Source organism: Mus pahari, chromosome 10 (genome assembly GCF_900095145.1).
Source record: "Mus pahari chromosome 10, PAHARI_EIJ_v1.1, whole genome shotgun sequence".
Taxonomy (NCBI): domain Eukaryota; kingdom Metazoa; phylum Chordata; class Mammalia; order Rodentia; family Muridae; genus Mus; species Mus pahari.
In genome coordinates, this window is record NC_034599.1 from 16,241,670 (window position 1) to 16,257,570 (window position 15,901).

The window sequence follows — 15,901 nt, forward strand, 5'->3', positions numbered from 1 at the left end:
ACACACACCACCGCAACCACACACACCACCGCAACCCCACTCCACCAACACCACCACAAAAAAAAAAAAAAAAAAAAAAAAAAAAAAAAAAAAAAAAGACACCTTTAAAACAAACATCAGATACAAGGACAGTGAGAAAAGTCAAGGCACAGCGAAGCCACGGCATCCTCACGAGGGCTGCCAAGAGAAGAGGACAGACACGCTACTGTGGGGTGTGGAAACCAGCTCTACCCAGGGAAAGTCAAAACCGTAAATTGCAAAAGGTGACTTTCTCTGAAGAAAGTAAAACTCCAGCTGCCCCCCGGATGCTAAGAACAGCACACGCAGGAGTCTCCTCAGCCATTCAAAGCCACAGGATACCCAAGTCCCTGTACAGCCTGGGACAAGGCGAGCCCTGTAAGCTGCTGTCAGGCAGGGCACGCTGACATCACAGGTCTGGGCATGGCAGTGCATACCTAGATGCCCAGTGCACACGAGAAGTTTCAGGCCATCTTTGGACACAGAAGCACCTCAGTACACGTGTGCACGTGTGGGCTATGGTTTAGGATAAATTCATTCTCTAATTCTTCAAACATAGCAGCCCAGGCTGACCTCAAACTCACTGAGAAGGACCTTAAAATCCCGGTCCTCCTGCTTCCACTTCTCGGCCTGCGCCAGGATCACAGGCCTGTGCTTTACCACATCATCTGAAGTTTGTGTTTGCTTGTTTAATGTGAGGTAGGTTGATTCCAAGGCTATCTCTTGGAAAGGATTTACAATTCACAAGAGCCAGGCACGGTGGCACAGGTCTGTAAGCCCAGCTCTTGGAGGTCAAAGCAAGAAGCTTCTGCAGCCACAAATCTAAACCGAGAGAAATGTGCCTGGGGTTGGGGGCTGGAGGGGACAGCTTTGGCTCCTGGGGTCAGCGGTCTGCTCTCTCAGCACCCTCAGGAAATAGAGGCAGAGCTAGCATCATCTCCCAGGAAACCCAGGATCTGTAGCCAATAGCATCATCCAAACCAAAGGCCTTGGACACTGACTTCAACCCTCTCTGTCCATCAGGCCCTCAAGTCAGGCAGCCACCCCAAAGCATGGACCGATCTCCTTCATGTCTAAGGAAGGACAGCCAAGGATGGCCCGCTCACCTCACAGACACCACACCGGCGGCGCTTCATGGCATTCTCCTTGTCCTCCTTGTCATACTTCTCAATCTGCTCCGAGAAGAAAGTGTCAAAGATCTGATAGACCAGCTTGGTGGTGGTGGCTTTGGTGGGCGCTTTGTCCTTCTCCTTGGTAGAACCCATGACGCGCCTTGTTGCTCGCCTGAGGGAGATGGCCACCATTTCAGGAACCAGACACAGGAGACCGCCGCCTCTGGTCTCAAGCCTCCAATGTGATTCTTGCTACATCCTTACCTCTGTCCCAGGGAGACACCAGCCAAATGGATCAGGGCTCTCATACAGGGAGACAAGAAGATGGGGGTCTCATCATCGTCCTTGGCTTCGTCGTAACTCTCTACCTGGCTCACCACAAACTGGGCGTGGCGTAGGAGGGAGTCCTCTGTGAACCGGTTCACATTAATGGTAGAAGGAGGAACAGTGGTCTTTAGGGGAAGAAAAGAAGATCAGATATTTCGAATATTTTGCTTCCTTGTAATGCTGGGGGACAGGGGGGAGGGAGAGCCTAGTGCTTTACGCATGCTAGGCAGGCAATGTACCACTAAGCTGCAATGTACCTCAGCCCCTCACTGGGGAGTTCTAGGCAGGGGCTCTACAACTATGCCATGCCCGAAGGCCTGCTTCATTCATCTATATCAAAGCAAGATTGTGCAGATTCTTGTATGTGGATCCAAACCCAAAGGGAAGGCAAAGCTCTCACCTCAATCTTATTGATCAGGTCTTCATAGACAGCTTCAGGATTGTTTTGCAGGAACTCAACCACAATCTTGCTGATGTAAATTTTCTCCTGCATCAGCCCAAATATTGGCGCATACTCTTTGCTGGGCTCCATCAAAATGTATTCAGCAAATGCTGGGAAGAAAGCATGACTTGTTTTTTAAAGAATATGAACAAATGAGTAGTCCAGTTAGGCTGACTAGCATGTCCATCTCCAACATCTGTCATTTATGCAGACGGCTGCTTAGTTTAAGTAATGGGCTCTTGTCACGTTGCCTAGGCTAGCCCTGAATTCCTCAGCCTCCTGAGTAGCTAGAACAACAGGTATCAGCTTTGCCCAGCAGGTAATACATTTTAAAAAGCTGTTTCAAGGCCAATGAGAAGGCTCACCAGTAAGGGTGCTGGCTTGCAAGCTTGACAACCTGAGTTTGAGCCTAGGGACTGACATGGTAGAGGAAGAGAATCAACTACAAGTTACCCTATATGACCCCACATGCATGGTATGGTGCACAACATTCACAGGAAGCGTAGAGAAAGAAACTTAAGGCCATCTCAAAACCGATGACCTCCAGGCTGAACACAGGGCAAGTATGAATCTTCCGAGCTTCCAGAACAGTCTAAAACTTATCCTACAACCTAAAAAAACCAAAGCAAACAAAAAAACCCACAACCAAACCCCAACAGCCCGACTTCTCCATTAGCTGAGCCACTTGGGCCAAAAGAAAAGGGGACTTAGCTAAGTTTCTCCATTAGCTGAACCACTTGGGCCAGAAGAAAAGGGAACTTAGCTAAGCTTTGGACCCATTCGAATTGTAAGCACTTGACTGCCCTATGTGCGGAGGACCCGCTTCCAGGCCAGTTATGATCAACATTAGCCACCAGATCCCCCAGGCCCGAGGAAACCTCTGCCCGGATCCCCCAAGCCCGGGCAGGCAGGCGGTTCCTGGATGCTGTGCCCGGGCAGACACTCACCAGTGGAGAAGCCAATGAGCACCTTCTCGCCACCATCAAAGCCACTGAGCCACCACTGATTGATTGGCCCGAGGTTTTTGCCATTAATACCACCTGTAGAAAAGATGTCTTTCTATAAGAAACAAGACTTAAAAACACGGCGACTCACAACTCATATCCCCTCCAGAAGACCCAGCCAGCATGCTGCCTCCCCAAGGTCATTTTGCTCAGTTAATGGCAGAACTTCAAGCTCTTCCTTGAAGCAGTACCTCCCATGAGAGGGGTATCTTGCCTCCTAATGAGCTTGCTTCTTGAAAACAACCCTTGTTTGAACACTTCACGTACCTTCCATAGATGGATTTTCGTCATGAATTGCTTTGGCACAACCAGAAAAATAGAGTTCAACGTTCTTCTCAATAAGACCGGTGTCTACAGGACAGAGGTGCCCTCGACTGCAGTACACACTGAATAGGCAACAAACATCAATTTACCACCAAACCCAACACTGAGAGTCAACCTCACCCTTTACCCACCCCGACTCTCCATCCCTCTCCTGTACTGCAAGCATAAACAGCAAGGTCAGAGGGTTGCTCTGAAGCTGGAGCTGCCCTACATAGGTATCAGGAACCGAACTGGAGTTTACTCTCCAGACTGAAAAGAACACTGTAGTACAGGCCTGATCCTGCCCAAGGTTTGTTTCTACTAGTCACTCGGCCAACGCAGAGCCCCTATAGCTCCCAGCTTCTAGCAAAAGAGCTGCGTGCCCTCAGATCTTCACCCACCAGGGAGGTGGCCATATAACTCACTGAAGGAAGCCCGGCCTCAGCTCCGAGGGTACCACAGTGAGACCACTGCTGACTGCTATCACAGGGCAGGCTTCACGGGCCCCTCAGAGGTCTCCTGCCTACTACGGCCTAGCCTGCTAGATTACTGGCAGAGGGTATCCTTTATGGAAGTCAGTGCTCCAGCAGCAGGGAAGAGTTAACAGTGACCAGCCACCTGGTAGGGAGGACAGCCACAGGCACGTTCAAGGGATCTCAACACAAATGGCCCTAGGTGTTTCAGCCTAGGGTGGGTTCTCAACCCAATAATGATGCCTGCTGCAATGCCAACGGGTGTTCCTGAGGGGACCCTTCCGCTACATACAGCCCAGGACTTGTGTGTCCCAACCTGGTCATGACCTAGGCCTGCTTCTCCACCAGAGACTATGGCCTCTGCATTTACTGCCGCCCAGTCAGATCAGGCCCAGCCTGAGCCTTCAGGCAAACTTAAGCACAGCCTAGGACCTCGGCCCCTCTCTGTGCCCCACTGGCCTTCATAAGGCCTTTCTCCATGTCAAGCCTCCATTCTGACTGCACCTTTGCTTCTGCCATTTCTCTGCCCCTCAGGGTCTCACTACCCGGAGCTGTTAGGCAGAAGTTTACTAACCTGATCACAATCCCATACCGAGCATGAAAGTATAGAGCACACAGGAAGTGCTATTCTGACCCTTCCACACAAAGTCGAGTCAAACCACTAGCGCACTAAAGAGATCCTGTCTGAGTTACAGATGGCGGGCGTGCCTGTAAACCCTGGTACTTGAAAGGAGGTAGGGGGGCAGCCAAAAACTCAGAGCTAGCCTGGCCTGGATGGCTGGGTCCATAGCAGGTGGCGACCCAAGCCCTAGGAGTCTCACCTCTAGATGTGGATCCCAGGATACCTGTGAGATACACACATCATCTGAGCACTGATTGGTTTTCTGTGACGGAAGGCAAGGCTCTGAGTGCTATGTCTGTGGACTTGGCTCCCTGCACAGGCAGGTCCTTGTGTGAGCACAGGGATGAGCTTCAGAATGGCATAGACTAAAGACTTCGCTAATGGAGCCACACCAACCTCAGAGCGGCTAACAAACCTGGGAGGGAGAAAGAGATCCTCGCCTAGCGTGCAGAAGGCCCTAGGCTCCAGCACAGTGAAAAAGCATCGGAACAGGAACCCAGCCAGAGTCTGTAGCCAGGCACAGCGGTGCGCACCTTTAGTGCTAGTACTCAGGAGGCAGAGGCAGGCAGATCCAAGTTGAGTCTAGCCTGATCAGTTTCAAGAGTTCTAGCCAGGGCTGCATAGCGAGTCCCGATTTCAAAAAAAAAGAAAGAAAAATGAAGCTCTGTGTGGTGGCACACCTGGAATTCAACACTTGGGATGAAAGGGAGCTGAGAGACACTCCTTCCGGTGACATAGTTAAAGACTAAAGACCCAGGGTCTCAAAAGACAAAAAAGCAGGTCTGAAGGTGGTGGCACACACCTTTAACCCCAGTACCCAGGAGGCAGAGGCAGTCAGATCTCAGGGAGTTCAAAGCCAGCCTGGTCTACAGTGAGTTCTAGGACAGCCAGGGCTACACAGAGAAACCCTGTCTGGAAAAACAAAACAGAAAACAAGAACAAAAACCAGGGCTGTAAATGTGGCTCAGCTGGCAAAGTGCTTGCCTAGCGTAAGTGAGCGCTGGCTCCCCAGAACAGCACAAAAGCATCAGGAGGCCAAGGTCATCCACGACTGCTATCAAGCTGGAGGGCAGGCTGGGCTGTTTAAGTGAAACCCTGTCTCATGTGGCTGATGTCTACCCTCTTGGCTCTTTAAAGGGTGAGCATCTCCAGAAGTCCTGTTAGGATGAAGGACTGATTATACATGGATGCCCCGAATAGGAGCACCTACCAGTAGGACATTATCACAGGTGGCCAAGCTCGGTGATTACCTGAAGGAAGTGAACCGATGCATGGGAGAAGAATCATAGTTTTCAAACCAAGTCGAGGTGGAGTCGTAGATGGACAGTTTCTCACTGGTCAGCATCTGGGGTTCATCCACCTGAAGGACAGGGGACAGTGAGACGTGGGCCCCAGGTGGCAGGGGGTAAAAGGGAGAGAGCAGAAAGGGACTCACAGCGTCCTCAGGGTGCTGCTGGTACTTCAGATTAGGGTCGTCTAGGTGCTGGCCACACTCGGGGCACTTTGGCGGGTTGACCTGTGGGAAGGAACGGGCACGGCCTGAGGGCAGCCCCCACCATCAGTGAACTGCCGTATCCTCGCTGCCAGCCAAGCTCCCGTAGAGGCCCTTACCTTCGGGATCACACTTTTGCTTTGAGCGGCTTTTCTCTCTGATCTGGAAGGAAGCACAAGGTTGTTGGCCATTTAATCGCTTGAAATACACCAGCAGCAGCCTTGCACTCACTCTCTCTTCCTAAGCCACCCGGTGCACGTCGGTGACTGTCGGACGTGGAGGTCTAAGAGACCCTCTACCAACGTGCCCAGCAGAAGCAGAATATCCTGGTCTGCTCTCCCACCAGAAGCTAAGGCTGCTGTGGCAGCTCACTAACCCATCTCTCACCCCACTTTCTGGAATTGTCTAACACCATCACCTGCTCTGTACGGGAACGGTGAGTGACTCCGATTTTTTACGTGTCGTTTTTCGTCTCTTCTCCTCCTAAACAAAGGGAGCAAGCGGAATAGAAGGTCAGGACATCTCTTGGTTTGGACAGCACTTTAGGGTTAAGAACTTACTCAGAGTGGTGGCGCACGCCTTTAATCCCAGCACTCGGGAGGCAGAGGCAGGCGGATTTCTGAGTTCGAGGCCAGCCTGGTCTACAGAGTGAGTTCCAGGACAGTCAGGGCTACACAGAAAAACCCTGTCTCGAAATAAAACAAAAACAAAAAAAAAAACTTACTCAGGAAGAAAGGTGGTTAAGGTCAGGCAATAAGGCCCAAATTATGCCAACGTCCAAATCCCATGACAAGTCTGCCCCAACCCTACTTCTCAGAAGCCTAGAACCGTGAGTTAGAAGTCAGCCTGAGATACTTGGCGAGACCCTACTCCAATTATAAAAAAAGCCGGACAGTGGTGGCACACACCTTTGTCCCAGCACTTGGGAGACAGAGGCAGCAGCAGAGGATCCGAGTTTGAAGTCAGCCTGACTTAGAGAGCGAGTTTCAGGACCGAGAAACCCTGTCTCAAAATCAAACAGGAAAAGACCAAGCAAGCACCCCCAGCACGGACACATTAGGAGCCAGGGCACTTAGGGATGTAAGCAAGGCTTAACAAAGTCCGAAGAGAGGCCCTGGTCCAAAAGCTATACCTTTTTTGTTTTAGTTTTGGAAACAGTTTCTCTGGGCTGCTGTCTGTTCTAGAACTCTCTATAGACCACGCTGGCCTCGAACTCGGAGACTGGCCTACCTCTGCCTCCCGAATACTGGGATTAAAGGCGTGCACCACAACTGCCAGCTAAAATAAGCCATTTTTGCGGAAAGGAGGATATCAGAGCCCAGTCTCTCCTTATGCCATGCAAAGCTACGTGAGGACACAGCAACACGGGTGTGGTCTGGGAGCCAGAGCAGCCTCTCCAGTAGCTAACTGCGGGGCTCTCCTAGACAAGGACCTCTTAAAATCGTGAAGTTTACACGGTTCACTGGGGACGCCTGTCAGAGGCGCCTCCTGAGCAAGGCGACGGAGAATCAGTTCAATACGAACTGAAAAGAGAAGTCAGGTTGCTCCTTTGAGAGTCTCAAATTACGTAGACCATGCCGGCCTTAAGTCAAGAGACCTGCCCTCCTGTTGCCCTTTGGATGTGGGGCTGCAGCTGCTGTCGCTCGACTTTTCCCCTTTGCAATGCTGGGCGATGGAATCCAGAGCCTTGCACAGGCCGGATGACCAGAGTGGCCTCAGCAGCAATGACCTACGGAGGTCTGTTGACCCCCGACACCCATTATTTCAAGCAGCAGGAAATAAATATGGGCTCAAGCTTCAAACAGGGGCTCCACACAAAGACAGCGGTTTTAAATAAATTCCCACAAACAAGCAAAGGAGGGACTGGGTTTCTAGCCCTCTGCAGCTTCCAGTCAGTTTTAGGTAAAAGCAGTAAAGACATTAGGCGAGGCAGGTATGGTGGCTCATGTCACATCCCAGTGAGGGACTGAGGTAAACCTGGATTATGGAGAAAAGACCTTATTTCAAAGAACCAATAGCGAAGAACACCACCACTGAGTTAGAACTGATGCCGTGGCTCAGTAGCAGAGGACTTAGCTCTCATCCCCATACTCAAAGACAAATGATACAAGCGGCTGGACAGAAGGTGAAGCCCGCGGTGCCCGAGCTTGGGCTAAAACCTCAGCGCTTGCTCACCACCTCCAGAATCCCTAAAGAGGACCAATAGCAAGAAATACGCCCGAGAAGTGATAACTGAGCTGGAAAACTACAGGACATCATCCACAAATTACAGCCCACGCTGAGCAAACCTTCTACATGATTTGTACCAAATCTGAAACAAATACATCATAAGGCAGAACACGGCCGTTCTTTCAGAGGGCCCAAGGTGCAGGTCCCAGCACCCACAGCCAGGCCCAGGCGGTCTATCACTCTCTTCTGTGAGCACTGCACAAATGCGGTCGACAGACATGCACATCCAATCTTTTTTCTTTTTTTTTTTTTTTTTAAAGGGCCTGAGCACTTACCCTTTCATCCTCGTCTCTGTCCTCGGGAGTCTCTGGAGCTGCCTGCTCTGGCCCTGCTTCCTTAGGTCTCCGTTTGGCAGTTCTACAAACAAGTAACACACTAAATGTTAGCTCTGAAAACCAGCTCCGGCATGCCCACCTCTGAATGACGCTCACAGGCAGCTGAGGCAGCCTAAGGTGCCTTACAAGCGTAAGGACCGGCTTTGATCATCAGCATCCACATCCGGCACAAGAGGCACACGGCCGGAATCCCAGTGCTGGAGAGGGAGAGATGGAAGGATCCACAGGATTTACTGGCCAGCTAATACAAGCATATCCATGAGCTTCGGGTTCAGTGAGACCCTGTGTCAACTTTGTGACTATACACAAACACACACACAAGCAAGCACCGCCATACTTGCAGCCCTAACACTCAGAAGGCTAAAAGCAGGGTCACGAGCTCCAGGTTAGCCTGGGCAACACGCTGGGACTTCTTGGTGTTCTCAGTAGTAACAAAAGAGAAAGACAAAACAAAAACCAAGAGGCTGGGGAAATGGCTCAACAGCTGAGCACCTGCTGCTCTTCTAGAGAACCCAAGTTCATTTCCCAGCACCCATGACAAGTCAGCTCACACTATCCTGTGACTCCAGCTCCAAGAAATCCAACAACTGCTTGGGCCTGAGAGCACTTCATGCAGAATCTAGCCAATTCTAACATGTATATATAAATAAAAACATTCTTTAAATCCAGGGATCTGAAGAATGGCACGCATGTGGCCATAATGCCCATACACATAAACTTTTAAGGTCACAGTGTGCACACCTGTAATCTCAGCCCAGGGAAAGAAGAGACAGTGAGCGGATCAGAAACTCAAGGTCACCATGGGCTCCGCAAGACAGGTCAACACTTTCACCGCTAAACCAAAAGTCATAAAGACTGACGGCAGAATTCCTTCTGAAAGGTCTGCAGGTGGCCCAGCGGACCCTCGCAGGTGGCCCAGCTAGGGCCCCAGCTGCCCTGGTCTCCCTGTCTACTCAGACTCTCCCTAGCAGAGCCTTTAGGAGTTAACAGTTAGCAAGGTGCAAGCACTTTTGACACTTACAGATCTCTGGGCTGGCTTCTGGGCCTGGAACTTCTTTTATCCTGACAGCAAACAACAGAGAGAAAACAACGTTACTTCAGAGGCCAAGCAGGGTGAACGCAAGAAGAGCACAGGGTCAAATTCTTGGTTCTGAACACAAGACAGGTTCTCTCCTGAGCCAAATGGGAACAGAGGCTTCAAGATTGTACTTCCTATTTTTCACAGATCAACAGGCACTACAGAACTTTCTAGTCATGGTGGTCATGCTGTAACCTACCACTTGGGAAGATGAAGCCCGAGACCTTGCCTTAAAATACAAAGAAAAGCCGGGCAGTGGTGGCGCACGACTTTAATCCCAGCACTTGGGAGGCAGAGGCAGGCGGACTTCTGAGTTCGAGGCCAGCCTGGTCTACAGAGTGAGTTCCAGGACAGCCAGGACTACACAGAGAAACCCTGTCTTGAAAAACCTTAAAACAAACAAAACCAAAGACAAACCACAGCTGAGCATGATGACACCCACCTTTAGTTATCACTTGGGAGGGAGAGGCAGGTAGAGCTCTGAATTTAAAGCCAGCCAGGACTACACAGTGAGACGATGTCTCAAAACCAAACAGTGGACTCAGTGGATAGAGTGCCTGCCGAGCATGCGTGAGGTCTTGGGGGAGGTGGCACAGACCTGCGATCCCAGCACTGGGGATGGAGTGAGGGGCAGGAAAGCCAGGAGGGCAAGGGGATGCTTGGCTACATAGCTGTATTCCAAACAGCCAGTGTAGTGTTTCTGAGCTTGTAAATGAGGAGTCCCTTACTGATACCCATCTGGTACGAGTGAGTCTATGTATACCTTACTGATACCCATCTGGTATGTGTGGTCTATACATATCAACAAATTGAATATTACTCTCAATCCTTCCATCCCACCACAAGGCAGCTGTGAGGCATGGTGGGATAGGTGACAAGCTTTAGTCCGGGTACCAGATTGAGAACTTATCCCAAACCAAGAGCTAGCCAACAAGATGACTCAGCACCTGCAAACACACCCGACCATTGCAGGGATCCCAACGGTGGACAAGAACCAGGCCCCACAAGCTGTCCTCTTGATGTCCACACATAACCCCCACACAAATATGAAAATAAAACAGGATACAGACAAAAACTCCCTGCTTTCAGGCAAGCACCGGCAGTGATCCCGGCATCCAGGGAGGGAGGCACCTGAGGCGACTGGGAGACATTCTGTGGCATTCTCTTAGACAAGCAGTGGGAACACTCACAAGCCTGCTCGCCTGGGCTCAAACTCCACTCCAAGTCTCAATGGGGAGGAAACCAGGTAGATATTTCAGGCTTCTCCTGAGGTGGACACCTGAGACATGAGTCTGTGGCCTCACCCACTGCCCTGGAGACCCATAGACTGAGCACTGTACTCTGTTGCCCTAGAGACCCACAGAGCAAGAGCCCACAGACCGAGCACTGTATCTTGGCACCTAACTAAAGCAATCAGCCTTCCATGTTCCTGAAGATTCAACCGACCGTAGGTGCAAGAGGCTCAGAAACCTGTCCTCAGCTCACAGAGACTGTCATTTTGTACTCCCTAAACAGTACTGTGCCAGCAAAGCAAACAGCACAGACAGGGTGCTAGGTGACACACATGCACTAGAGGGGTTTACAGAGGACATGAGCACCCAGGCAAACACTGGGTTGTTCAATCTCCACATGTTTTACTGAGAGAATCCTTGCACCGACGTCTAGCTGTATGCTCTAGCTTTGCAGGAAGGACTTTGGTTGTTCTGAAAGTTTTTCCGCTCAGGCTGACCAGGATCCTCATGTTTAGGATCATGCTCCTGCCTCTACCCTCCCGGTGCTGAGATTACAGGTGTGTTCCATTCGCCAGGCCTGTTTAGGATTCGAGGATGCTCAGTTGAGTAAGCAGAGGGGAGGAAGATGGAGAGTCAAGAACTGAACTTGGGACTTAAAGGAGTAGGCAGGCTTGCTGAATTGACAGGCTTAGACGTGCAGTGACAACCAACCAACACCCAAAGGAGATCAGGCAAACCTGCCGAGTACTGAGGAACAGATGCGGTGCGCCCAGACGCCTGCCCGGCACCATCTATGCCAATCCAGTAGAGGACAGCACGGCCCACTTAGATAGATAAGGACTTTACCTTTTTGTCGTCATCATCCTCGTCCAAGTGCGTTCCTGGTCTTGCTTCTCCGTCTAGTTCCTCCTTTGATTTCTGCCTCGACGATCTGCCAAATAAAAAAGCAAAATAAATTAAAAAAAAAAAATCTCACACATGAACACTGGTCATCAAGGCTCCGGGCAACATCCAAGCAGTCAAGTGAGGGTTGAAATGTGTCCTCTCAGTTCGAGACCAGGTCACCCTTCCTACCAGTCACCTGCTTATCCTTTATGACTTTATCATTTGTGCAGAATTGGGGCTCAAGCCTACAGCATCATGAACTGATGGCAAGTACTCAACTGGGACCCACCAGACGTCTGAGTCCCATCCCCACAACCCATAATGGGAGGAGTGAAGGGAAACCTGAGAGCTCTCCTCTGACCTCTGCAGGCAAGATGGAGCATGGGTGTACACTCTCAGATAAACACACTGGTATGCTGCGCCCATGCACACCCCGAGTCTATCAACCACACCACTCAGCTCTTCAAATGAGCGATAATCGGAGACGCCAAAAGTTAAGACAAACCACCAGCAGGCCTTCGCGAGCAGGACTGTCTGCACCTGCCCTGTGAACACTGTCGAGATGAAATGAGCGATCAGCAAGCACAGAAGGCTGGCCTGCCTCCCTCCCACAGGAGCCTGACTGTCTTACTCTTCTGCACCCTACCTTCCACCCCGAGCATCTGTGATCAGACACACCAGGCTGTCCTCGGCACTCGGCACTTGGGCCTTCAATATTTGCAAGAGTCAAGTGAGTGGGTATTAACAGAAGCTTTAAAAACAAACAAAAACAAAAACAACAACAAAAAGCCCCCCAAACAACCACCATCACCACCATCTCAGGCTGGGGAATAGCTCAGAAAAGCACCGGAGTTCAGCCGGTCCAGCACCTACGTAAGCACTGGCTGGGCAGGCCTCCCCTGGCAATTCACCCATGACTCCAGTGCTTAGGAGGTGTGAGGCTAGCCCTAGAGTGACCTCGGGAGTCAATCGGGACTCCTGACTGAATGAACAGATGCATGCCATAAGAAACCACCTCTGTCAGGCTCTGGATTCGAGACACCCACATTAAGACACATGTCACGAGGATCGTCTCTATCTGGATGTGATAGGACAGGCCTGAAATTCTTATATTCCTGATCTCAAGGCAGAGGATCAAGTCTGAATTACATAGGAGATCCTTCTATTAAAAACCTCCAAATAAGCCAGGTGGTGGTGCACAGCATTATCTCAGCACTTGGGAGGCAGAGGCAGGCGGATTTCTGAGTTCGAGGCCAGCCTGGTCTACAGAGTGAGTTCCAGGACAGCCAGGACTACACAGAAAAACCCTGTCTCACAAACAAGAAATATATACAAACTAAATATATACAAACACCAGAATCAAAATTAGTATTGAAGGCCAGCACTAGTTGCTTGTGCCCTTCTACGGACATAAGGATGTGCTCACGTGGACAATTAAGTTAGTCCACTGTCAGCCAGAATCAGCTGCCAGGTGCAAGCTCAGTGGCGGCTAAGCTTTCACACTGTGAGCCAGCTCACTTAAACAGCCACTAGCAACGAGATAGACAGCAACGTGACTACTGAGGCAGGGTCCGAGTGAGGAGAAGGTCGCAGACTAGAATGATGTCAGCCTTTAGTAGGGTAGGTACCTTTTGTTGTTGAAGCAGGATGTCTCTAGTCCTGCCTGGCCTGAAAGCTGGTTGACTCAGAACTCAAGAGAAACACCTGTGTCCCGAGTGCTAGGATTAAAGGTGCGCACCACAATGCTCTTATTTCTTAATGATTTTTCTTCTCATTTCTTTTTGAAACAGTGGCTCACTCTAGCTCAGGCTGGCCTTGAACTCATGAGAACCTTCCTGCCTTAGCCTCCAACACAAGATGAGGTTCCAGATATGTTCCACCATGGCCAGCTTGGTTGGATTTTAAGTTATCTGTATGTATGAGTACAGACACACATTGAAGTCACAAGACAACCTTCATCATACGGGTTCCAGGGATAAGCTCAACTGTCAGACTTGTGAACAAGCACCCTTACCCAGTGAGCCACCTCACTGGGTGAGGTCCCTGGGTCTGTTCTTCAGCTATTCGTATTTTATGTATATGGGTGTTCTGCCAGCATGTTATGTTATCTGTATACATGTGCTGGAAGAGTGTCTGATCCCCTGGGATCTGGAGTTACAGGCAGTAGTTGGCTTCCACATGCCAGAAACAAAACCCATCACCTTTTAGAAAAGTAGCTAGTGTTCTCAACTGCTGAGCCATCTCTCCAGCCCACCTTGGTCCGAGTTTTCTCAGTGGAACTTCCCAGACTAGAAAATACACTAGTGCTCGGTCCCAGGCCCCCTGTTCACAGCAGCAACACCGCAAGCAAGCATCACTGTAGGGCACAGAGGTAATGACAGCTGCACTTACAGCTCTCTGGTGTGACCTCGAAGACTCCTGTCATCTTCCTAAGAGGAAATAAGAGTTAATAAAAAGTCAGTCTGGTCTACATATTAAGTTTGACATCAGCCACATATACATACATACTGAGACCCTGGCACAACCACTAAGAAAAAAGTCAATTGCCTAATTTGTCCTGAATTCCTGCTATGGAATTAATAGACCCTCAGTAACCCTACTAGATACTAGTTAGTAAGACTGGTAAGGTGAATTCTATCATCAGGACAACTGTTTTGGGTGGCTCTTCCTGGAGCCTGGACCACACTTGGTTTTATCTCACTCCGATTCTGGGGGAGCCACACCAGTCTCTAGGAGGTTGCCTTTCTCAACTCACACATAAGCCTGCATTAAAGTATCTTTATTAAATCCCAACTCTGCTTCCTTAAAAAACTTTAAAAAGCCCAGCAGTGGTGCCACAGACCTTTAATCCCAGCACTTAGGAGGCCAATCTAGTTCTGGGATAGCCAAGTTTTTTCCTACACAAAAGAAACCCTGTCTCAGGGGAAAATAAATAAGTAAATAATAAAACAACCGTCTTCTGGTGGAGTCAGCAGACAGCAGAGGCATCCTTATGAGACAAACCCTGGGAGCAGGGGAGGTGCTGCAGTTCACACACACAAAAGTAAAGATTTCTAAAGGGCTAGGGAAAGATCTTGGCAAGCCATACACATCTAATGACCCAAATTAGAATTCCCTGAACAGAAAAGGACCAGCGAGATGCTCTGTGGCTGAAAGTACTTGCTGTCTAGACTGATGACCCGAGTTTCCTGGGCTCCGTGATAAAAAAAGAACACCTAAAAGCTGTTTTTCACATCCACATGTATGAACCCTAACAGACACGATAAACGTGGTAATTTTTTTGGGTGCCTTTTGAGATAAGTCTCAAGTAGCCCAGGCTAATCTTGAACTTGCTATGTAGAAAAGGATGACCTCCAAGATGGCTCAGCAGCTAAGAGCACTGACTGATCTTCCGAAGGTCCTGAGTTCAAGTCCAAGCAACCACATGGTGGCTCACAACCACCTGTAATGAGATCTGATGCCCTCTTCAGGCATGTCTTAAGACAGCTACAGTGTACTTATGTATATAATAAATCTTTGGCCCGGAGCAAGCAGGGACTGAGCAAGTGGCATTGACCTGAGCGAGCGGGGCTGACCAGAGCGAGCAAGTCCTAAAAATTCCAATTCCCAAAAACCACATGAAGGCTCACAACCAGCTGCTCAGCTACAGTGTACTCATATACATAAAATAAACAAATCTTTAAAAAAAGAAAGACCCAGCAACCACATGGTGGCTCACAACCATCTGTAACAAGATCTGACGCCCTCTTCTGGAGTGTCTGAGGACAGCTACAGTGTACGTACATATAATAAATAAATAAATCTTTTTTTTTTTTTTTAAAAAGGGGGGGGTGGTGAGATGGCTCAGTGGGTAAGAGCACCTGACTGCTCTCCCAGAGGTTCGGAGTTCAAATCCCAGCAACCACATGATGGCTCATAACCATCTGTAACAAGATCTGACGCCCTCTTCTGGAGTGTTTGAAGACAACTACAGTGTACTTACATATAATAAATAAATAAATCTTCAANNNNAAAGAAAGAAAGAAAGAAAGAAAGAAAGAAAGAAAGAAAGAAAGAAAGAAAGAAAGAAAAAGGATGACCTCTATTTCCCAGGTATAGGACTAAGTGGCCTGGAAATTCTTTGTTGTTCCTGGAGATAAGACCCAAGGCTGCATATGCATGCCAGGCAAGTACTCCACCAATCAAAAAGTATCTGTGCAGCTCAGACCCTTCACCCTCATTTCCCCTCGGTGTGGCTTGAAGGAAAGAGCTGACCTCATCCCAGCCAAGGAGGCAACACTGGGTAGGGAGGGCTCTTTTCCGTGAGGATGCTACGGATGGAACTGGAGCTTCAAGCATGCTCTGCCAAC

General features: G+C 49.6%; 1 protein-coding gene across 2 annotated transcripts in view; it reads right to left on the bottom strand.

Moving 5' to 3' along the window:
* Positions 1–15,901, bottom strand: part of Dnmt1 (DNA methyltransferase 1) — a 46,505-nt gene that overhangs the window by 13,780 nt on the left and 16,824 nt on the right. For both annotated transcript variants that reach the window (XM_021206211.2, XM_021206210.2), the window contains exons 9-21: positions 13,944–13,981; positions 11,514–11,598; positions 9,379–9,419; positions 8,298–8,379; positions 6,212–6,276; positions 5,913–5,955; positions 5,737–5,817; positions 5,552–5,661; positions 3,171–3,289; positions 2,847–2,939; positions 1,858–2,009; positions 1,395–1,582; positions 1,125–1,302 (exon numbers count right to left, since the gene is read on the bottom strand). In XM_021206211.2, coding sequence (XP_021061870.1) covers positions 1,125–1,302; positions 1,395–1,582; positions 1,858–2,009; positions 2,847–2,939; positions 3,171–3,289; positions 5,552–5,661; positions 5,737–5,817; positions 5,913–5,955; positions 6,212–6,276; positions 8,298–8,379; positions 9,379–9,419; positions 11,514–11,598; positions 13,944–13,981 — 1,275 coding nt within the window. The remainder of the gene's footprint in view (positions 1–1,124; positions 1,303–1,394; positions 1,583–1,857; positions 2,010–2,846; positions 2,940–3,170; positions 3,290–5,551; positions 5,662–5,736; positions 5,818–5,912; positions 5,956–6,211; positions 6,277–8,297; positions 8,380–9,378; positions 9,420–11,513; positions 11,599–13,943; positions 13,982–15,901) is intronic.